The 24,180-nt window shown below is 40.7% G+C and overlaps 1 protein-coding gene and 1 long non-coding RNA gene across 3 annotated transcripts in view; one reads left to right on the top strand and one right to left on the bottom strand.

The window, feature by feature from the left end:
- Positions 1–9,088: 9,088 nt before the first annotated feature.
- Positions 9,089–12,314, bottom strand: LOC145448653 (uncharacterized). The gene is made up of 2 exons (XR_013917988.1): positions 12,129–12,314; positions 9,089–9,778 (listed from the first exon to the last, which is right to left on the bottom strand). It is a non-coding gene; the product is annotated as an uncharacterized LOC145448653 (long non-coding RNA).
- Positions 11,152–24,180, top strand: part of LOC145448650 (uncharacterized) — a 40,400-nt gene continuing 27,371 nt past the window's right edge. The window contains exons 1-7 of one of the 2 annotated variants that reach the window (XM_080327094.1): positions 11,152–12,150; positions 16,273–16,364; positions 21,174–21,288; positions 21,752–21,836; positions 22,826–22,872; positions 23,348–23,399; positions 23,892–24,106. In XM_080327094.1, coding sequence (XP_080183220.1) covers positions 12,061–12,150; positions 16,273–16,364; positions 21,174–21,288; positions 21,752–21,836; positions 22,826–22,872; positions 23,348–23,399; positions 23,892–24,106 — 696 coding nt within the window. In that variant the 5' untranslated portion in view covers positions 11,152–12,060. The remainder of the gene's footprint in view (positions 12,151–16,272; positions 16,365–21,173; positions 21,289–21,751; positions 21,837–22,825; positions 22,873–23,347; positions 23,400–23,891; positions 24,107–24,180) is intronic. The other variant, XM_080327095.1, reaches the window with a different exon arrangement.

A 24,180-nucleotide genomic window follows, 5' to 3' on the forward strand; every position in this document is an offset into this window, starting at 1 on the left:
TTTTTTTTTTTTTTTTTTTAGTCAACCGATCATGAAGCGGGTGAAATTTACCTGTTTTTGAGAATTCTTCTCCAGTTTTGCATGTCTGAAATTTCTGAAAAAGTGTCCTCTTTTTTCATTTCCGAAATATGGTAAGCCTATCTAATTTACAATTTAGCTTGAAATTGAGCTTGCTAAATGCAGGCCATGTGTTATTAAAAGGTGAGTGATGCAACCTTGAGTAATCGGGTATTTCTCCTGTAACTTCAATTTAGTTCAGCTCGGTATATTACCAATTTTTATCTAATCAATACACCACAAAATCACGATACAATGAAAAGATAGGAAGTTGTCGAAACGACTTGGAGTACTTTTCGGAATCAGACGCTCACCTTGGCCTAGGTGCTGTAAAGAGGAGGCATGCACACTGAATGAAGAGTAAAAGACGAGAGTATAAAAAGCAAGCGACACAAAATTGGGTGGCATGTCACAGGAGGCGATATCGATGGGTCAGGTCGGGGTCCGGTAATTTTGAGGGCAGTCGAGTAATAATTTAGTAGAAATTGCTCGTATTTTGATTTGAATGTGGATATGTCCGTCGACTGTCGGATGGCCGGCTGTTTCACACGTCAGGTCCGGCATATTTCATAGAGTGATGATCTTTTCGGTCGATCATATGATATCTGAACTACGTGGACGCGCGTGTGTTGTACTTTGCGCTTTACCAGCAACTGACAGACTGTATGCTGTCGGAAAGTCGGTGCAAAAAGATGAAGGGGAGATATGGTACCGATGGATCAAAAATTGGAAAATGATCGCTGGCCCCAAAATGTTCAGCCGAAAACAGCAGATCTTTTGCTGGCTCAGCACTTTGATACAAGCTCTACCTATCGCGCACATATACATGAATATTCGCCTTTTCAAAAAATATTTATGGACGTTCAAAATTTGTTGCTCGAACGTGTCATCGGTCCCCACCCGGTGGGTCCAATAGCACACGACCCCGGGACCTATGACACACCCGTAAAAACTCAAATGTGACGACTTTTCTTGCTCAGTATTATAATCTAAGCTACAGCAAGCCACAGAATAATGTTTGGTCGCAACTGTCAAAAATTAGAATAAATATTAACTCAAATGTTGTCATAAAATCACGTTTCGATTTAGGCTCGGACTTATAAATTTGAGGGTACATACATATTGCCCGAAAATCGACAGTGTGACTTCCAAATACCTCGTTATAGCGATACAACATCATATGCAATTATTACATAAAGATTTTCTGTACGTAGGCATGTTTCATTTGTTTCATGATTAGTATGCTTGATTATTTTGCTTGATTTGGCTATTGTATCATCGGTCCCCACCCTACGAATTTTATACATGAATCGAAAAAACGTCCACTCAAGGAAAGTACTGAAAAAAATAATAGGTGCCATTATATAGCCTGATACAAGCCCTACACTTCACAATAAAAATGATTGCTGGTTTGTTCGTGTTGAAGGTTACAAAGAAAAATGTATATGTCGATCTAAATTTACTTTACACCCCCCAAAACAAAAATCATCTGTGAGAGACCCCATAGCTCGCGCACGTCGAATTTTTTTGTATGTGAGGAAAGATTTTGCCAGCATGCAATTGTAGACAAGTTCACCCGAGTGTAATCATGGAATTATCATAGAGAATTTTCAAAGTATTTTCGGTCCCACTGATCCATCGGTACCACATCTCCCCTACAGCTTACGCCAGGGGTGGGCAATTATTTTTCTCCGCGGGCCAAATCAGAAGTAGAAAATACGTTGGCGGGCTGAGTGAATTTTTTTAGCTATATTCTCCAGCGCATTTTAAGTTGTTAATAAGTGTGTTGATGTTAGGTAATGAGAAAGGGACGGTCGGATAATACACAGAACAATAACCATGAGGGGTGAATCGCGCGGAGCGCGAACTTTTTTAATTTCACTGCTTCTTCGCCCCCCCCCCCCCCCCCCCCGTTTGAGATGGTATTTGGGATGGTACAAAGCAGTGTGCAGATTGGTGAAATAGCCTTGATGTTTAGCGAACCTTGCAGTTCTTCTGAAATTCGCCCTCCCTTGAGCGAGTGTCTGTCTTCGTGTTTTTGTCATGATAAGACCAACTGTAAATAAAATGCTCAAAACTCGTCGACCTGCTCGGCACAAACGTCTTCGTGTTTTTGTCATGATAAGACCGACTGTAAATAAAATCCTCAAACTCGTCGACCTGCTCGGCACAAACCAAAATGACGGGTTTACCCCTGACTCCAGTATACAAATATTCAGTGGTTTAACCCAGTGGTTCCCAACCTTTATTGATGTACTCTGAAGTTGTTCCCAACCTTTATAGTAGGCCTAAGTCGAACTTCAATGTACGCATTTCGATACTCTATATCGGTAATTGTAGGATTGATAGATACGGCTTGACGAGTGCAACTATAATATGGTCAAAGTAGTCAAAAATCTACTCAAGTACAAGTAGAAGTACTTCTTTCATAAGCAACCTAAAACTACTTGAAGTAGAAGTAGAATTTGCTGGCTTTAAATCTACTCAAGTAAGTAAGTAGTTTTGAAAACGGTCATAATACGTTCGCATGGACTTCCGAAAGCTGCAAATTGAGCTATGCAGAAGGTGCAGAGAGCTTCATGTACAATGCATATTGATGCATCCCACAAGTTATAAATTTCCGACGGAATTAGCATTCGACCGCATTATGAGATGCAAATGATAGTTTTGTTATGGAAATGAGATACTAATCTTATGCTTACTCGAACATCCCGTTTAGAAAATGTCATGGCATGTTCCCTCACGCATATTACGGCCTTTAGTTTGGTCAAAGAGCAATACGGAGAAGTTAAATGAATACGATGTTAACACTTTGCGCGATTCGTATACGATGATAAAAAATATGGCACGACGTAAAAATGCCATATGGTGTAATTATATTTTCGGAAAATAGAGGGCGATGCTACACTTGCTTTTAAACTTATACATGTATGTTCTCCAGACAAAAGAACTGAGACTTATTAGAACTCTAAGTAATGATACAGTGAATTGAACGAGAAATACCAATACTACGTCAGAAAAGTGGAAAATGTAGTAGGCTACATGTATTTTGTCGAGACAGTCCGGTGGTCTGCTAAAACAGATCAAACGCTCAAAAAGCCAGAGATTACGATATGATTGGAATGCTAGATTGCAAAACGGTAATTTCAAACGTTATGATGGGCCATATTGACTGTAGTGAATTAGGTCATATGGGCGACAATGCGGTGAACAGGGCTTTGGAGCCGGAGCCGGAGCCCGGAGCCCCGAAGCCGTGCATTTTCACCGTAGCTGGAGCCGGAGCCGGAGCTCTAAATAAAATTCAGCCGGAGCCGGAGCTGGAGCCCGTTATTTGAGGAGTAGCTCCGGCTCCGATCGACCTATTTCATAAGATGCCATTATATATATGCAACAACCACATCTGCTGATTTATCATAATTGATCGGCAGGCCTGAATTTTAATGCTGTGCACAGCAATGGCATAGAGTAAAGTGCAATATATTGCAACTATGATGTTGTTGACAATTGACAAGTATTCAGTATGAGGTCACACGCCGGCACGGCGGCACCTATATGTCTTCGTTGCTATGCATCGGATGTTACTGACGGCTAACAGACTCTAGATTACTATAGATAACTAACCTATGGGTAGATTAGAAATCTATATAGACCAGGAATGGCCAACCTTTTCGACTAAAGTGGCACATGCAATTGACGAACGAGTGTGCGGTCCACTAGCCGCGCCAAGCGGGTAAAATTTTCTAAGTTTATAAATAAAAATAGGTCGATAATATATTATTACTTGAGTATTGCGGGTCTATTGTATACCGCCCGCTAGGCTCAGTTTGCTACGACACGACTATTCGGCGTCTGCTCACATCGATATCGAAGGTCTCCGAAAATATGCGACAATCATGTTGTGCCTACATTTCACCGTCGACGATCTTTATGCTAGCGCAAACGCGAAAAGCCTTTCTCCCGTAATTGCGAATACAGTTAGACTCAATCGGGTAAATTAGGCGTTTTTTTTTCATTTTCAGTAGAAGGTAGGCTACCAAGCAAGAAATAGTGTGACAATTAAACACGCGAAGCGTGAAGAAAAATTTCGCTACTATTTTAGTTTATTGTAATGTACGACGATTGACTGAAAATGTGACTGGGCCCTTGATCTACCAATGCGTCGGAAGTAGGAACTGATATTTTACTCATCAGCATCCCAAGTGTCGCAGCCAGAATTGTAATTTTTGGTTGGCATTGCATATTCACAATCTGAGCAATTCATTTTCGATAATATAATAGGAAATTACCTCGCGGGCCACGCAAAACGTCTCGCGAGCCACATTTGGCCCGCGGGTTGGCCACCCCTGATATAGACAGGCCCATTCGATAATTTCAGAGCCGGAGCTGGAGCCGGAGCAGTGGTAATAATGCGGCTCCGGAGCTGGAGCCGGAGCTAATGTATGAAAGAAGAGAGCTCCGGAGCCGGAGCTGGAGCAGTTTACATTTACGGCTGCTCCAAAGCCCTGGCGGTGAATCAATCAACCTGTTACCTGAATAATATTCACTTCCGTAGAAACAAATTTGTAACTCCGCCATATCTACTTTGTGTGAAGCACGACTGAAATTCTGGGTTTGACTTGAAATATTTTAAATTGAAAGTTAGAACTCCGTGAAAACAGCCCGAAGGCTCCGCAGTTTCTCTTTCTAATTGGAGGGTTACACTACTTCTACTTGACAAAATGAAAATAGCGAAAAGTAAGTAAGTAGATCACAAAATATTACGAAGTAGAAGTAGAAGTAGCGAAAATTCTATCTACTTGAGTAAGTACCAGAAGTAGAGGAAAACTACTTGAGTACTTCGAAAAAGTAGAAGTACTTCGTTACTGACCACCTCTGAACTATATTAAACAAACTGTAAATGCGTAAAATATCTACAGGGTAAGAAAGAAATGGTGTATTCGACGATTTTCACTCCTGCGTAGGGTGTAAATCAGGTAATCCGCATTTCAGGTATCGAATTATGTTTTCGCGCCCTTGCACAAGTACAAATGAGCCAAACACTCATGTTCTGATGGAGATACAGTATTTCATTGGTATGTGGTGGATTCTGTTTTCATGCACAACCCCAACAAATATCAAAAAGCTGGTATTAAAACAAAACCAATTAAAATACTCAACTGCTGCGGGGATGTACGACCATAAGTAGGCCTATCTATGCGCAATTGTGCATTTAACTCATTTTCAAGGTAAAATTTGATTTTACATCCAGCTATATGGATGGAATTTGGTAAATTCACGAACTTTCCATCCATTATGGACTCACGTTGCCTGGGAATATACGAGGAGCAGTATTGAACGTCTGCTATTTATGCTTGGGTAATAGCTGTTATCTCGATGGAAGTAACATTGTATGGACATTACCTCGCCATAGAAAAATATCTATTGAAGTCTATAGCACCAGTACAGGTAGAAGTAAAGTCAATGAGAGCCTCAAGAAGGCTTGCACGGGACTGCATGCTATTACACATCCCAGGTACGAAGACAGCGTATTATGGCATAGTATTGAACAGGCTTTAAAGTAGACCAATTTCCAGTTCAGTTTATACAGCCTATGGTTTTAGTTCACACATCCAACATTCAAAAATAGGGTTATGTTTGGAAATCCGCACAACTTGTCGCGGGTCGCACAGAATAGCTCCGCGGGCCGCATTTGGCCCGCGCGCCGCACTTTGCCCAGGTCTGGCTTACGCCTATTTTGCTTATGCAGTGTCAAACCTGGAGACAATTTTGAAGTTGAGTTGTATCTCGTATGTTTCATCGTTGTTTGAGTAATACACACTGTAACTCCATGGGTGGAAATAGCTGTATATGCAATTCATCGGAGTTACGTCATGGCGCGGGGTGTAAACCAGGTGAACGGCACTTTCAGTAACCAGAGCGACAGTCAAACACACCAATTCATTTGGAGATATAAGCTATAGGCTACCAGGGATGCAGGGCTGTAATGACTGAAGTACTTTTCTCAAAGATGGAAATAACTCGATTCGACATGTATTTGATTCTTTGCGCATGACTCGGACAATCAAGACAGATATTTCGTTGTAACGTCGAAGAATAGTAAAGCTGCAACGTTACTGGCATTTCGTCTATCAGAACCGGTGACTGAGCAATAGGACAAGAAACTGATAACAGTGAGGAAAATTACTATAAATTTACTAATATTATGAATGCGAGGCACTGGCATAGCTGTAAAAATTAGGTTGAACTCGCAACTGAACCGCTGTCAACACAATGACTTGGACTCGAACCTCTGTTCACCGACTCGGACTCGAACTTGACTCGGTGGTGAAGTGAAAATGATGACTTCTGTAATTTTCTTGTTTCTCGGAAAGTTATACGTAACTCGCTTACTGCTTATATTCATTCGACCAATGCATCTATCTGAGGCAGGGGCGGCCAACCCGTGGCCCTCAAGCTATTACCTAAAAACGGAAGATTTCGACCTAAAAAAACAAAATTTTGACGTTTTTTTTACATTAAAAAACTTAAATTCGACCAAATGTTGACCTAACGCATGCAAATCAGATTTGGATCAATTACAATAATTCAAAACAATTACAATTACAATTACTTTCTTGAATGTTACAATTACATTGCAATTACAATCACTCAATGCTAAAAATGTCAAATTACATTTACAATTACAATTACTGTTGATTTGGAAGAGAGGTGTAGCGACGTAGCAACGTTATTATAGCAACAATCTTAAGCTATTCAGTATTCAGCAGAGGTGGTCAAAGTAGTCAAGAAAGCTACTCAAGTAGAAGTAGAAGTAGCCATGAAAAAATCTACTCAAGTACGAGTAGAAGTACTTCTTCAATAAGCAACCTGAAACTACTTGAAGTAGAAGTAGAATTGACTGACTTTAAATCTACTCAAGTAAGTAAGTAGTTTTGAAAACAGTCTTTAATTCGATAGCATGGACTGCCAAAAGCTGCAAATTGAGCTAGGCGGAAGGGGAAAAGAACTTGATTCGTATTGATGCATCCCAGGAGGTATCAATTTTCGACAGAAGAAGCATTGTTTCGCATCATGGGATGCAAATTATAGTATTGATATGGAAATGCGATACTAACCCTTTGTTTACTAGAAGACCCCGTTTTAGAGACTATAATGGCATGGCGCCCCACCCCATATTACAAGGCCCAAAGTTTAGGCTAGGCGCAATACGTAGAAGTTGTATCGGGTACGCTTTCATCACTTGGCGCGATTAGTATATGTTAATAACAACTATTGTGGATCGTAAGAGTTATATTTAGTGTAGCTTAATTTTCGGAAAATAGAGGCATGACTACACTTGCTTTTATGTTTCGACATGTATGTTCTGCAGACAAAAGAACTGAAAGTAATTAGAGCTCAAAGTATGATACTCGCAACTGAAAGTGAAATACAAATACCACTTCTAAAAAGCGGAAAATATTTTTCATGTCTTTTGTCCATAAATCTTCAAAGGTGATCTGCTAAAAGAGGTGTAACGTTAAAAAAGCTGGATTTTCCAGATTAGCAAGACACGTAATGGGCTGTTAGATTACGATATGATAGGTAATTGCTAGATTGCGAAACGGTAGTTGCAACGTTATGGTGGTCCATATTTACTGCGGTGAAATATTTGATATCGGCGACAATGCGGTGTGAGCGGAACCAAGCAATCCGGTACACCTAAATTACATTCACTGATACTTTCGTGAAAACATATATTTGTCACTCCATAACTACTGTGCGCGAAGCGCAACAAAATTGCTGGGCTTTACTTGACTTTTATTATGAATATTGAATGTTGGTACTATGTGAAAACAGCCCCGAAATTCCTCAGGCTATCTTACGTGTTGAGGTATTAAACTACTTCTACTTGACAAACTGAAAATAGCGAAAAGTAAGTAGATCACAAAATATTATGAAGTAGAAGTAGAAGTAGAGAAAATCAGATCTATTTGAGTAAGTACCAGAAGTAGATGAAGACTACTTGAGTACTTCGAAAAAGTAGAAGTACTTCGTTACTGACCACCTCTGGTGTTCAGGTTTCATTCGTGATACTATAGAATGTACATTACATTCTATAATGATACCTAGAATACCCTTTAATTAAAAAAAACTGAACGTATTCGAACTATTCTTAATCATGAGTACTGAAAATTACAAACACTGAAAAATGTTTCAGCGACTAACAGCGATTAGGCTACAGGACAGTTAATGAAATGTAATCAACCGATTAGGCTATTCATAGCTGAGTGAGGATAATGAAATCTAATTGGTAGGGCTTCAGCGATAAGGATGATACCGATAAGATGTGTAAATTACAGTAACTGCAAAAGAAAAGAACCTCTTGATAACTACGAATTACAACATTTTAGTTCGCACTTCTATTTTGAACTCACAACGACGAACATTATATTACGACGTACATGAGGTCAGACAATGAGTTATTCCATTTATTGACCTCAATAATCCGGATTGAATTTTGCATAAGACTAGCAGAGACAGGGACAAGCTATAGAGGAAAATCTTGATTGATGTTGGTGAGTATATCCGAAAGGTATGTAGCCGGACGCATATTTTGAAAATTTACTGGCAGTTCAGCCAGTTGATTGCTCTATGCATAGATATCATGACCTCAAATTTGAAAATGTAGTTGACCTTATATATTAAATCTTTGGTAGGTCTATAATCCTTAACGACTATAGTATATACGTTTTAGTCTTATTCATCTGAAGAGACTCTTTGGGGTATTTATCTGGTGACACAGACCATAGAAATTTACAGCGTAGTTAAGTTGTAGATTGCTATGGATAGACTCGATGTGGATATGGATATGAGCTAATCATTGCGATTAGAGCCCGACCGATTATTGGATCGCCGATATCGAGTCGGTATCACATTTTGAAAGAATTATCAGTATCGGCCATTGGAGTTGAAAAAATATCGGATATTCTCGTGACGTCACAACATGGGGATTGGAAATCAGAAAACTATAATCTTTGACCGCTAGACTGCGGATATTGATATATTTCACAAAGCTTACACTTTACAGGTGTCCAAACCCACCCTTTCTAGTTTATTCCATGCCCAAGTATAGCGATGGCTGTAAAGCTTCTCAGATAATGCTCTGATTTTTCTAAATGCGCCTTTCAAGGTACATTCGACATCTTTTTATTATCGGCTGAATATGTCGGGTTTTCTGTGAAGGTGATTCATATTATTCTGTGAATAATAATATGATTCAGGCGGATTTTTCGGTCTCAGAATTTGAAGTTGCCATTCGGGGGCGTCGGAGCCAGATGTAATCCGATTACGTAATTTGAAAATCCGCTAATGCTTCATGTTCAGATTTGCAGTGCTCCCCGTGTACAACAATTTCCATAACTTTGAAATTGTTTTGCGCGGATGGCAGGATCCGCTCACCGGACCAGTCATACAGAAGTCGTTTTTTTCAGTTATATAATATGCGATCTGTTAATTAACACCATTGTGGCCAACACCAGAAGCCTTTGCAGACTTCTTCCCTTTACCAGGAGTCATTATGAAAACTAGAGTACACCAACTTACTGTTTTCTTGAACAGAAGTGTGTCCTTTTCTCCAACATCAGTATGAATGAAGCAAGTCCTATTACCGGCACCAATCCACACAATATGGATTGTTCTCTCCTTATGTACCGATAGCCGTCCTGTGTTACTGTTCCGCTTCCTGGAAGCCCGTTTGGAATCGGTGGCAGGTGCTCCCCTGACGGCTTGCCGGGTGCCTTGCTCACTGCTCACAATGCTCCTCATGAATTGGCGCCCCGTGCTCACCTGACAGGGAGGCTCTTGCTCACTGCTCACTGCTTGTCTTACCCACGCTATTCTCTCTATAGTTTTTCTTGAAGATCACTCTCGACAAAAAGTGATAGGGAGGATTTGGCGCTTCTTCGTTATACGATCATGACAAGCCAGTGTTCCCCCATGACACCAACAAATGTTTCCCATGAACACGAACAAAAATTTATAAACGTCAAAATAAATTGTTTTTTTGTGTCTTTGTAGGGACGGATATTTGGGTGGGGGTGGGGTAGGGTTACGTGAGGGGGATATTAGGGTTAGGATTAGGGGAGGTGGGATATTAGGGTTAGGGGACGGGAATATTAGGGTTAGGGATTAGGGTTATGATTAGGGTTAGGGGAGGTGGGATATTAGGGTTAGGGGTTAGGTTAGGGTTATGATTAGGGGAGGTGGGATATTAGGGTTAGGGGACGGGAATATTAGGGTTGAGGGAGAGGGTGATGTTAGGGGAGGCGGGATATAGGGTTGGAGAGAGGGAGATGTTAGGGTTGGGGAGAGGGGTGATATTAGGGTTGGAGAAGAGGGTTAGGGACATGATATCCATAACCCTAATATCCCACTTCCCCTAATCCTAACCCTAATATCCCACCTCCCCTAATCATAACCCTAACCCTAACATCCCCCTCTCCCCCAACCCTAATATCCCCCCTTACCCCAACCCTAATCTTGAGATAACCTACCCCAACCTGGCCCTAACCCGCATCCAATCCCCCTTTTCCCCAACCCTAACATATCTCAACCCTAATCTTGGGATACCCTACCCCAACCTTGGCCCTAACCCGCATCCAATCCCCCTTTCCCCAACCCTTATACCCCCCACCCCCACCCAAATATCCGTCTCTACAAAGACACAAAAAAACAATTTATTTTGGCGTTTATTCGTGTTTTTGGGAAACATTTGTTGGTGTCGTGGGGGAACACTGGCTTGTCATGATCGTATAACGAAGAAGCGCCGAGGATTTTCCTGCGAGTAAATCACTATTGTGCGGGTGGCCTATGTATTTCTTATTGGCAATGGTGATTTTCTCGCAGGAAAATCCTCGGTGTCTCACAGGGAACGAGATTGTCTCACAGCAGAATCACCTGTGTCGAGATAGTCTCACAGCAAAATCGTCAGTGTCTCACAGGTAACGAGATTGTCTCACACCAAAATCGCCTGTACTCACAGAGGAATCTTCAATGCTCCCCTGATATATCAGGCAAAACGTACCGAGATTCCAATCAGGCCTGGAAGGGCGCTAAATTTTAATACGGTAGCCTGTGGTATTTTATCAGCTTTATACTGAACCATCCAATGCAATAGACTCTTGGCCCAGCCAGAGTGGAATTGGTGGCAAAGTCACGCAGAACTTTTTGTTCAATTACCTAATTATTCTATGCAGAAAAGCTCTCATCACGCAGGATTTATTTCAAAAAATGAACCAATATTTCGTAGGGGCTCTTTGGCTCTGGACTGGGACTGAGTCGACTGACAAAATTATTTCGATGGAAAGCTCGTTGCCTGGGCTGCATGAAATTCCATGCATGTTACCCACGAACCAAGTTAGTTTGCGGTCAACTAACCACTTACTTTGTGAGTAGTTCTAGTTAAAAATTCAAATTGCAGATTTCTTTATGTGAGTATAGTTATAGTTTCGTATTCTAAAAAATGTTTAGAACAGTGATTCCAAAACTCTCAACAAAATTCATGAAACGCCCCCTTGGAAAAATTTGAACTGTCTCATGTTCCCTTACAAAATACTCATCATGCTGGATTATTTCAAAAAATGAACCGAGATTCCATAGGGGGGTACCGGTGCTGTTGTGTGATGTTCTTTCTGCAGTCATAACTACTATAACAGTGGCGTAGCCAGGAGTAGGTTTTGGGGTTCGAAACCTTTCCCATTTCAAACTCAAAACCCACATAACTCATTTGTGATTCAGTAACTCGTATTAGCGACGTTGTGTTTTAGTTGCTGATTTTTACATGTCATTATTGATTTATTTCTAGTTCTAGTTGCAAGTTATGTAAAGTGACTATAGTTCTAGTTCTATAGTTGTGCGTTTTGAAAATTCAGTAGTTTGTACGAGTCTGCTGCTATGAACGTTTATTTTTCCTGGTAGATTTTACTCGATCATGAAACACTAGGCCGTTTATTTCTTATTGCATACATGTGTGAAGATCAAGGTATCATCAAAATGAAAACGAGTCGTCCTTTGAAGAAAAAGAAGGAACGCACCTGGGCCGAAGCCATCACAGAGGTGAACTCATCAAATCCCACAATATTGCTTCCCGCATTCTTAGAGTTCTCCTTTTTGTGTGTTGTATTATGACGGAAATTTTGTAGGCATATGCCTAGCTCACAGCTTCTCAAACTTTGTTGACTGCTTGCCCTTTCGATTTGCATGCATGTATGATTGTATGGCGTATCCCAAAAATGTGAATCCAAAGTGAATGTACGACTGTCTGTCAGGTCTATTTTGAGGGTTTGAAAATATAACTCGAGTACTCGAATCTGAATCGAACATTAATTTTAATAATTCGAGTCGAGTAGTAAAAGACGATTTTTTCGAGCACTGAAATTAAAGCACTGAAATTAAAACTGAAAGTTATTTTATCAACGAGAATAATAGTTTCCATACTAATATTCACTGTTGAAGCTTTGAAAGCTTGATGGGCCGCATCATAGCACACGAAACATATAGTTCAAAGCTACGAACGTAACTGGAAATAACACATTTCCGAAGTCATTTTCATCCTACGACATTGTCACCAAGTGCAATGAAATCGGTATGGTTGAAAAAATACCAAAGTATGTGTAATGTGATGGATAACAGGCATTGTATTCTTTGTGGTCGCATAAAAGGAACATATTTGAACTTTGACATAGTACATTCTGTTATGACGTCATAATGAGTAATAGGCCTACTCGATTACTCCACTCGAAGCATTTTATGTGATTCTGAATCGAATTACTCAGGTACTCGATTTGCCCAGCCATACTCGGGAGGACACTATCTTTGCATTCATGTTTCTCAAAAGAACCCAAGATTTTAGAAAATTTATTAATTACTATAGATGAATATAGTCTTTAGTAGCCCCCAGCATTTAGAAAGCTGAAACTTTTTCTTGCTTGGCACATCAACGTTAAAATGCTTCAAGGAAAATTTATACAGTGCCAGAAACAGCAGGCTAGCCGCATACCCCCGTAGTTTGTCTCGCGTACCCTCATGAAGGCTGAAGTGTCGATCAATTTTAAAACTGCGCAAGTTTATAACTTGTACATAAAATCTCTGTGCGATCTCTTAATGTGTAGGCCTGTAGGGAAATGATGAGTTGGCAAATGAGCTTGCAATTGTAAAGTAACTTCCAAGCTTTTTGTTGTGGTTGGCAATCTTATAGTATATAGCAGGCCAGTAGCACTAAAAAAAATAGACTAGGGAGACGGTGGCCAACAATGAAATGACAGATATGGTAATGACTAAATGACCTCCAATGAACGTCATGAACGCCTAACCATGCAATTTTGGAGCAGAAAATTAATTAATTCTATGCCGTCACGGAGCTATAACAAAGAAAATGCATAATGCCCCAGTCAAAACTTAAAGGGGCAAGAACAATGACTGTATAGTGTATAGTCGTCCTCAGTAAGATAATGTGCACGCTTCAGAGTCCGTTTTCTACTTTTGAGAATTTATTTAAAAGAGAATATGGGACCATTGTTTTCGGCGCTTCTTCGATATACCCCCCGAGATGAAACATGTGTTCCCAATGACCCCAAGTAATTTTTCTCATGAACATGCGAAAATTTATGAACGTAAAAATAAATTGTTTTTGCCTTTGGAGAGACGGATATTACGGTTGGGAAGGGGGGATGTTAGGAGTGAGGGAGGGGGATATTAGGGTTGGACGAGAGGGGGATATTAGGGCTGGAGGAGAGGGGATATTAGGGCTGGATATCGTATCACTCACCACAACCGTAATGTTATGATGCCCTAACCCCAACTTTAACCCTAACCCATCTCCAACCTTTACATCCCCGTCCCCAAACCCTAATACCCCCCTCCAACCGTAATACACCCCCACCTCCTACCCTAAACCTACCCCTACACGCACCCACCTTAATCTTGTATACCCTGACCAGGCGCGTAGCCAGCCGAAAAATATGGGAGGGGTTTGAAATGAAGAGGGCGGGGTTTCGGTTTTTATAGCATCAATTCATTAGGGTTAAGTAATGCGTAAATGACGATTATACAATCGCCTCGCGTTGACGAACTTACGCGTATGATAAGCTTGTCAACGTGTCCGGAAGTGCTGTTAATTAGCGAGTCCCTGATCTCTCGCGAACAATTGAATACGCGGGCTTTCAACGCGTATTACGCGCATATCAACGCATATTACGTAACCTCGGCGACGATTTGCACAAGTCAAAATGTCCGAATTGTTATGGAATCTGTTCTATAATGGCACCGATTTCAGGTGGTTCAATTTCAAACCTTTCTCATCTTTTATAACTCAAGCATTGACACACATCTTCCGATGGTTATGTTCAAGTATTAGCGAAAATCAATCAAGTATGTACGCACTGTCGCACGTACATGTTTGAGGTCGATTGCGGACATTCCATGTCATTCAGTTTAGCGATGTCATTCTTTAATCACAATCGCAAATCCGCATACAATCCATCGAGAGATCGGAGCCAAAGCATGCTAGGCCTGAGACGCGATCGTTAGGCTAGCGATGATATCTTTCGTATCAGGCATATTGCGGATGCGATTGTTGTGTAAGCCAACGATGATATGGTGCGGGACAGGCAAAGCAAATGCGATGGTATAGTTCGCACCGGGCCTATTGCAGATGCGGTTCTTCAAGCCAGTAGAACTAGGCTTGTTAGAGACGTGATAAATCAGGCTAGCAACGATTGCCGAGCGCGCGCCAATCGATGACTTAATTTCGCAATCATCTCAGCGAGATCGATTCTCGCTAGTTTTTGCCGTGCTGGGTGCTATCGTTGCTAGCCTGATTTATCACGTCTTTAACAAGCCTAGTTCTACTGGCTTGAAGAACCGCATCTGCAATAGGCCCGGCCAATTGGCCGTGCGCAAGCCGGGCCTGGCTGTGTTAAAGGATTTTAGCAAAAAATGTTGGCGTGGATTGAAGAATGCCGTTTGAATACAGTGTTCTTCAGATAACCTGTTGCTATTTCTCCGTTCTTTGTTGATATTAAGCCGTCAAATTGTAGATCAAAGTTGAGTTGCCGTGTATCGGTGAATGCGTGAGATTAAGCATCCAATTGTTGAAGCATAGACCTAATAGAGTTCTAGATTTGATGAGATCGCGGACCACGCGACAATTATGAATTACGCGTCGCCATTGAGGTGAATACTGCAATACATCCGATATCATTAATACTGATTACGCGCGTTCGGAAAAGCGACGAGACGAGTTGTAGCTACACTGTGACTGTGATTACATGATACGATATAACGACCTTGTCTCCCTTGCACGCACGTGAAAAAAGGCCCTCTCTCGTCTACTGTGCACACGAGAGAAGACGCGAGAAAAAGGCCATCGTATGTATCGGTCATGTCATTGCGCAAGAGCGTGCTACAAATTAGCTAGTGCTACCGACCGACGAAATATTGGAATGCATCGAGAGGGGTTTCGCGTAAATGGAAGGGGTTTCGCGTTTCAAAAGTCGGGGGTTCCGACCCCCCAAACCCCCCCCCTGGCTACGCGCCTGACCCTGACCCATCTCCAACCCTAATATCCCCACCCTTACCCCCCCAATATCCCGCACCCACAACTCCAATCCCAACACGAAATACTATTTATTTTGACGTTTCTAAATTTTGACATGTTCATAGGAAGCATTTATTGGTGTCATTGGTGTCTTGTTTGATATCGGGGGGGGGGGGTAGGCCCTATATCGAAGAAGCGTCTTGTTTTCAACATTAAGAAATCATTCTTCGTTCAGTGGTGTGGAGTGATGTTGTTATTTTTTTGTATTTAAGCATCAATGGTCATATTACAGTAGGCTGATGTTATTATTTATGATTTCAGTTCTAGAGGTGACAGTTTAGAATAATGCCAGCCAGCTCAGCAATATCGGTTTCTAATTTAGCGTGATATGTGAGTCCAAGTGAGGCAATAGAAACTATGCCACTAAAAATATGTACGACTTCTAGCATGGATATTTTTGAAAAATGATCTGATAACCAGAAATATTTTATTCAATCTTCGCGGGGTCTAGTCAGTAATACTTTTTGTGTAGTCCGATATAAGAGTTGGCCTATATTGATGATAAGTATTCTTATCTATGAATATTAGTAAAAGTGTAGGTGTTATGAGAGTGTTCTAATCTTTCTCTTTGATATATTCAGGCTCTGCGTCGGAATGACATAAAAATCATGGGATTGAAGGAAATTCATAACTCGATCTATCTCAACAAACTAAAAGACATCGGAATGACCAAGTGAGCTATGAGGGATGGGTGGTGTGCATTAGGGTGGTTCAAAAATGACTGTTTTCGAATTGTTCTAGCTAGTTAATTGATAGCAGTTACTTGTAAGTTTGACTGAAAAACGCAGCGCATCAAATTTGGCTCAATTATAAGACATAAATGTGAAGTTATATAAAATAGTATTAATAGGGGGGTGTTCTTAGATCAATAATTATTATTGAACCACCAAAAATACCCGAATTTTGAGACACAATGACTTCACTTCCACCGGTTGGAATGCAGCCAAATACGGTATGCATGGACTTTTAGACAACTTGACAATTTCATGAGGTAGAATTTAGTTTAATGAATTAAAGCTGTTCTAACTTCGATAGCTTCATTTCTACAGGTTTGAACTCAGCTAAAGTTTTAAGCCAACCTAACAATTCCTCCCACTAGCCTGTAAAATTTTATGATAAAGGTATTTTTTAACAATCCAAGTGTACCCCAGAGGACCCTTTTCACACTTGGACCAGTTCACGTGCTATGATTGGTTTCAGGTGTATAGCGATGAAACTGGTCGGAGTTGGAGCTTGCTAAAATGCTCATGACTATGACTACGAACACACTGAAAAGTGTTGATAGTAATTTATAATTATGATGAAATTGAATTACTGTTCACCACTGAAGCACCACAGAAATCAGCATTGACTTATTATCGGGCTGTATTAAGATACTAGTCTTAAAACTGACATCTATGTTTGCCTTGATTTATTAGGTATGACGATTAGGCCTATCTATAGAGAGAATAACATATTTATTCAACTATATTATTATCATCATTATTATAAAAACATAAGTTACCCATATATATAACAATGAAAACAAGCCAAAAAAGGTAAAGGGAGTTTGACTTTTTTCAAATTTACCAAGATAGCATCAATTTGTTAGCGGGTTTAGTGCATGCAAAAATGCCCATAGGCCTAATACGTGGATCACACAAGATTCTCCGATTTGCTCAACTTACGTGTATGAAATATATATTATGCAGGCTCCATTTTTACACGGTATAATAAGTTTGCCAGTGGCCGTGCACTGCCAACTATCAATTCTTGACGTCTGTGACTAAAATGAAATGTTTTCACTTTGTGGCCGATCTCGGAGGATGCCAGGCCGTGTAGCCAATGTCTAATCTCAACTGATTTGATGTCTCAAAAGGCACCTGATGACGAGAAAAATGTCATCACATCAAGCTCAACACTACTCAGGCTGTTCCATGGCTAAAAATACTTACTACTAGACAAGGTGGTCACAGTCCTGCTCATGTCGTCATTGTCGAATGATAATCTGGTGTTGTAGTTTCTTGGAGGTAGCCTTTATTACAATAATTCTCTTTATGGATCCTGTAAAATCAGTTCACTGGCCCCAGTTTGACAACCCCTGTACTAAACTAATGCTAGAGAATAGTTGTCTAATTCGAGCGAAAGGCCGCTAATCTGATAATCATCTAATTTGTTGATTGTTTTCATGCTCAGATCCCATTTCTACTCTAGCTTCTGGATTTCCTAACATTTCCTAACACTGCTACAGGAGAAATCTATAGTCCTTCAGCCGAGCTTGCTCCATAGACATTTGGCGTGGTCTTGCTGTGATAATGAGCTCAGTGATTTGACATGAACCGAACCAATATCCTAATCTAAAAAACGGAACTAAAATCAGAGAATAACTTCCATAGGCTACCTTGCTTCTTTGCCTATATCATCAATCAAAATGAAGCAACTAAACAATTCTGGTGAAAACAAAAATACAATTACCATAGAATAGAATAGAATAGACTACAAATTCTATTAAAAACTCTAAACCATGAACAATATTTCGAAATTTCCCAAGATCTATGCCAGTGATTCTCAACCGCGGCTCTCCGAGCCGCATGCGGCTCTCGACTGCTCTCCGTGCGGCTCTCACTAACGATGTGAAATCATTGATGCTTCTACGGAAATTCTAATTATTCATGATCATAAATAAATCGCGCCTTCAACACAACAAATGTACGTTTATGTTCACGTTTACTGACGCGAAGGTCATTCCCTGATCACAATAGAATCCTACGTAATACAAGTTGTACGGGTTGTGACGTAACATTACCGATAGTAATTTCGGTAGGCTTTAAATCCGAACCTTTACTGCTTTACTGAAGGCTCTGACCGTCTGACCTAAGCCTAATCAGGTGTCTGTAATGAGACGGGCGAAGTTTATTTCGCTCGAGACGGCGGCTCATATTAGAATACGGGTGACAAGAGACTCGGTCAATAAGACAATCAACGTTTGGGGTAACTGCAGGTACTTTATTTTCTTACTCTTTGCTTTGATCTTGATAGCGTTAGAAAATATCGGAGACTTTGGTTCAATGATAATGTCAGGTTCAGATCAACCTGCAAAGAAATCTCGCACCCTTGTGCAAGAAAATCGGGCCTTTCAAAGTGAATGGGAAGAGGCGTATTTTCAAATTGAGGAAAACGGCAAAGCGAAATGCCTTCTGTGCCCTATAATAATAAACGGTGTAAAATCTTTCAACGTTAAGAGGCATTATAAAACACATGCGGGAAAATACGACGTCTATCAAGGTGAATCAAGGAAACGGAAGTTAGAATGTCTGAAAGCAGAGCGTAGCAAACAAGGAAAAATGTTTTTAAAAAAAAAAGAACCCGAAGAGGTAACAATAACATCATATAAGATCAGTCATCTATTGGCCAGCAATATGAAGCCATATTCTGATGGCGAAATTACGAAGCAGGCTATTGTTTTGTTTACCGAAGACAATTGTTCTCCTGCCATTCAGCAGAAAGCTAAAAAATTGCAGCTTAGCAATGATACAGTAACGCGTCGTGTCGATTGCATATCCCAAGATCTGCATGAGCAACTTATTCACAAGTCGCAAGATTTTTCTTACTACTCGCTTGCTCTTGACAGCACTAACGACATTACCGACATAGAGCAATTAGCTGTATTCATCCGGGGAGTCATGCCAGATTTCAAGATTTGCGAGGAGTTTCTTACTTTGCGATCTATTCATGGCACAACGAAGGGAACCGACATGTTTCGTGAATTTCATGCTACTCTTCAAGAAGCGCATTTAGACCCATCGAAATTATATTCATTGGCGACAGATGGCTGCCCAGCAATGCTCGGCAAAAATCTAGGTCTTCAAGGACTCGTCAACAAATGGCGTGCTGAACAGAATCTTGACGCTGTGACTTGGCAACACTGCATTATACACCAGGAAAGTCTTGTTGCTAAATCATTAAAGATGTCCAATGTGACAGATATAGTAATATCGACCGTAAATTGGATTCGAGCAAACGCACTTAACCATCGAAAATTCAAGGCTTTTCTCACCGATATTGATGCTGACCATGGAGACTTGATCATGTTCACCGCTGTACGATGGCTAAGCCGAGCTGCATGCCTCAAAAGATTTTACGCGCTACTTCCTGAGATTAAAATATTTGTCGAAGGAAAGAAAGACATCCCTCAGTTGGGAAACGAACACTGGGTTGCTGACTTGGCGTTCATGGTGGATATTACCTCACACCTGTCGTCACTAAATCGGAACTTACAAGGAAATAACAAGCTCTGTCACGCCTGGTACGGGACAGTGTCTGGTTTCATTGAGAAATTGTGTCTTTGGAGAAAGCACCTAGAGGAGGGTGTTACGACACATTTTGTAACGCTTTCAAACCACCGACAGAATGGATCATTCAAAACATATGACCAGGTTATTAGTACCTTGATTGACGGGTTTAAACGTCGAATAGAGGGAATGCATCATTCCGTACCCCTGATGAATATATTTTCAAACCCAATGGCAGTAGATGCCGCCACTGCCCCTGATATTTTTCAGATGGAACTGCTGGACTTGCAGTCCGATATAGAATTGCGACTGTTGTTTCAAAGCAATGGACTCCTTGAATTTTGGGGTGCTGTTCCTGAAGAAAAATACCCCAACCTGATAGCTAACGCATCGAAGAATGCCTGCATGTTCGGTTCAACCTATGTATGTGAAGCCCTTTTCAGCAAATTAGTGAGGATCAAAAGCAAATATCGCAACCGATTGACTGATCGTCATCTGAAACAGCTCTTGTGCACAGCTTCCTCCACGATGAAACCTCGTTATGACAAACTTGTGAAAAATCAAATTCAATTTCAAGTTTCGCACTAAGTTGCAAAATAGATAGTGATCACCACAGATTTAGCGTCACGCCTTGTTCATCCAAACTCAATTCACATGCTCTCGGAACTCAGAAAGATTGTGGATTAAGTCTCAATAAACATGTTGTGACGCTAAATCTGTGGTGATCACTATCTATTTACTATCTGGAAGAATGTAAATTGTAAATCATCCGCAATCGGCTTCAACGGTGAAGGGTATACCTCGGTATACCATCGGTGAAGGGACGTGGCTGGGTAACGTCGTTTCGGAAGTTGTCCGTATGGGGAGTGCCCGCTGTCACAGTGTCGTCTGGGGAAATTGTCGTATTTGTTTTGGCCGTCGCTGTTTGAGCCAATCGCGGTTTTGGCCGTCGCTGTTATGGCCGTCGCTGTTGTGGCCAGTCGGTGTTTTGGCCGTCGCTATTAAGGCCGTCGCTATTTTAGCCGTACACCATTTCGTTGATACCATTTTTGATGATATTTTTCTATTCTCAATAAATTACGTTATTCGTGCCATCATGCGGCTCCCGACAGAGTTGAGGTTCATAAAATGGCTCCCACAGTGAAAAAGCTTGAGAACCACTGATCTATGCCGTTGACCGTTTTAGTCATCGAGTACGTCATTATTTTCAGGACTGACGAAAAGAATCTCCGTACCATGCTCGCCCAACACACGAGCACTCCCACTGCAGCGGCCAACTGCTCTTTTTATCGTGTTAAAGACAGACCAGGATACTATGGCTTGAAGGTAAACTAGCGTTTCATGCAAGACACACTACCTATCACTAGATCACCGCATAGAGCCACTTTGAAATACTGGGACATGCTATGCAGACTTGTACAAACTACGGGAAATTGAAAATGTGTTACTAATACTAGAGATACTCGCTTCAAAACCCGCAACTACAACTACTCGCTTTTTAACACTCACAACTAGAACGAACGACCTTTGAAAATCCGCAACCAACCCAGAAGTACAAGAGACGGGCTTTCGAGTGTGAGCTGAGAGGTTTCTACCAGCAATTCCCCTATTAATATGCCACTGGTAGCAGTGAAGACTTTGAGCTAGCATTGGCTGCAAGAACATCACACAAAAGAACACCGCTATCACGATTCACGACAAATGACAACACGTGTTTTCTAGTTGATAGACGAGTAATTTGAAATGTTCTCATGGATACATCATCAACTCAACTTGAATTCTTTTCTAGAATGAAGCTCTGATGACCAAGCCTGTTCTTTCCGATTCTCTGGAAAGCTCCCTGAATTCCTTGAAACGGAAATTGGCAGACAAAGGTTTTTTTTTATTTACATTTATTCATCTCCAGCTAATTATGCTGATCAATATTTTAAATATGACAAAGTACTCTTATTCCTTTTATTCTCAAAATGTAAGGAATTACTTATCTAATTTATTTTCACAAACTGGTACTGACTCTTTAACAAAAAGCATGACTTTTGGATTCGAGTCTTGTCAGCGTCGTGATTTCACATTTTGGAGATTTCAATATCATTTTTTGTACAGACATAATATATTGTATCATTCATCAAGTCATTTAGCGTGCTACGGGAAGGGTTGTAGCCAAGTCACAAGGTTCCGAGTCACGAGTCAATCTTGCTTTATAGTTTTGACTCGAGTCAAGTCCAGTCATGTTCAATTTACGACCGACTCATGTCCAAGTCGGTTCCGAGTCATGGTGTTCAGTTTTGAGTTCAATCCGGTTCAACCCACTTTTTTCAACTCTGCGATATAGTGATAGAGAAATAGAATGGCTCGCATTGATAATATCGTCATTTTCCTCAGTCCTGATAGTTTCTGGCCCTATTTTCCAAGTATCAGCATGACTTATAGACGAAATACCAATCATGTGGTGATTTTACTATACTTCGAAGTTTCAACGAAATGTCCTGTTTTAGCCGTCCTAGTCGCGAGTCACATGACTTGGTTCGAGTCATGCACAGTTAAGTCAATACAGAAATTGACTCGTGGAGCCATTTTATGCATTTGAAAAAATGACTCGAGGCAAGTCGAGTCACCAAATAATCGTGACTCTAGTCGGACTACAACCCTGCTCAAAATACTCAAGTAGATAATGCCTCAGTTTGACTCGGTCAAGTAGTTAGCTTTTTGGGCTACTGCGCGCCCATATTTAGTCAAAACTAGACCTAGACTTCTTACTTTTTACTTGCTTGGAAATAACAACTTATGTTTGTACTTGAGTAGAAGTTTGTGAAGTTGAATATTATGTTTTCGTTTTACGTTAGAATATTTCCTCTTTTTTCAGATTCCACGCGATCCGATATGAATCCTAAGAAAAAAATTCCCTCCAAGGTGAGCATTATTTTCTATACATCATGTAGATAAGGGCAGTCTATTTTCTGACTTGTGAGCAACATTTTCTATTTCACCGAATACCGATATTTGCTACAGGATTGGATTCCAGTCTCACTTTCATCGATCACTAAGGATTCTTAAACTTCTCGCAGTTTCTGCAGTATTTATTGACACAATTTCATCTTCATTTCTGATTCAAATGATAGTTTACGTGTGTCCTCTGATTGATCACAAGGTTACAGAAAAAATAGGTTTGAAAAGATTCCGATTATCGACATGATAGATTCGGGTCCATTTTTTTGCCAAATTTACCAAAGTAGAGGAGTAGGACTACATGGCAGACTTGCGAAAATGACCAGTCTGGTCAGTTGGCATCATGTTGAGTCACCGATAAATTGCAACTTCGTGATTACAACCCTGGTTTCATTTTGACTGTTGTCCATAATTATGAGAATTTATCTATTTATTACAGATCTTGGCTGCCAATCTATCAAAACGCTCAAATTCATTCACTGGGAATGCATGTGAGTTTTCTATAACTCCTTTTCTGCCTCTTTGAATAGATATTCTTATTTTGAGTGTCACTCATTGATAGTGATCTTTTGATCAGCGAAAGAGGTAATGTGGCCTGATTTTCAATGGAGGTCAACGATCCTGACTAATACTAGAGATAGAATATTTTCAGCAGATTAGATTGCAATTAGAGATACTGAAGTTGCGAAAACTTTGAAATTTAAATTCAATTGTGAATCAGTAAAAAATAGGTCGAATATCAAGTTCAGTTCATAGCAAATCGGAGGTGAATCTGACACGCACGAGAATGACGAAGGTACATTGAGCTTGGCTCGTTTTACACGGTACAGTTATCCCGTAGCATTCTCAGGAAAAGCAGAAAATTGATTAGAATTTGATTACCTGTATTTCTCTTTATTCATTCTAATTACACAACTAGTATGCTCTGGTTGTCCAAGTCTGCCGTATTCTGCACGTTTTGCATTTAAGATTTTCCCTTTCAGTGCACAAGTCTCGGTTGCTGACGCAAAGACGCACGTCCACCCCCAACATATCCGCCTTCTCTAACCTGCGACATCGCACACATCTGCAGCAAGTCCAACGCAGTCGATCCACCAACGCCTTGCTCAAATCTCTCTCCAACGCCAGAACTTCAAACAGAAAGATGCAGCTGGATTTGGAGACTCCCAGCAGCGTGCTCACCAATACCAGGATAAAGGTGACTTGATGAATAATAGGGAACTTATTCGCATGGGTCGTCAGCAATATACTTGTGCAAACTGCCAAATTTTC

The sequence above is a fragment of the Botryllus schlosseri genome, chromosome 10 (genome assembly GCF_051294905.1).
Source record: "Botryllus schlosseri isolate E-star chromosome 10, Bs_hap1, whole genome shotgun sequence".
NCBI classification, from domain to species: domain Eukaryota; kingdom Metazoa; phylum Chordata; class Ascidiacea; order Stolidobranchia; family Styelidae; genus Botryllus; species Botryllus schlosseri.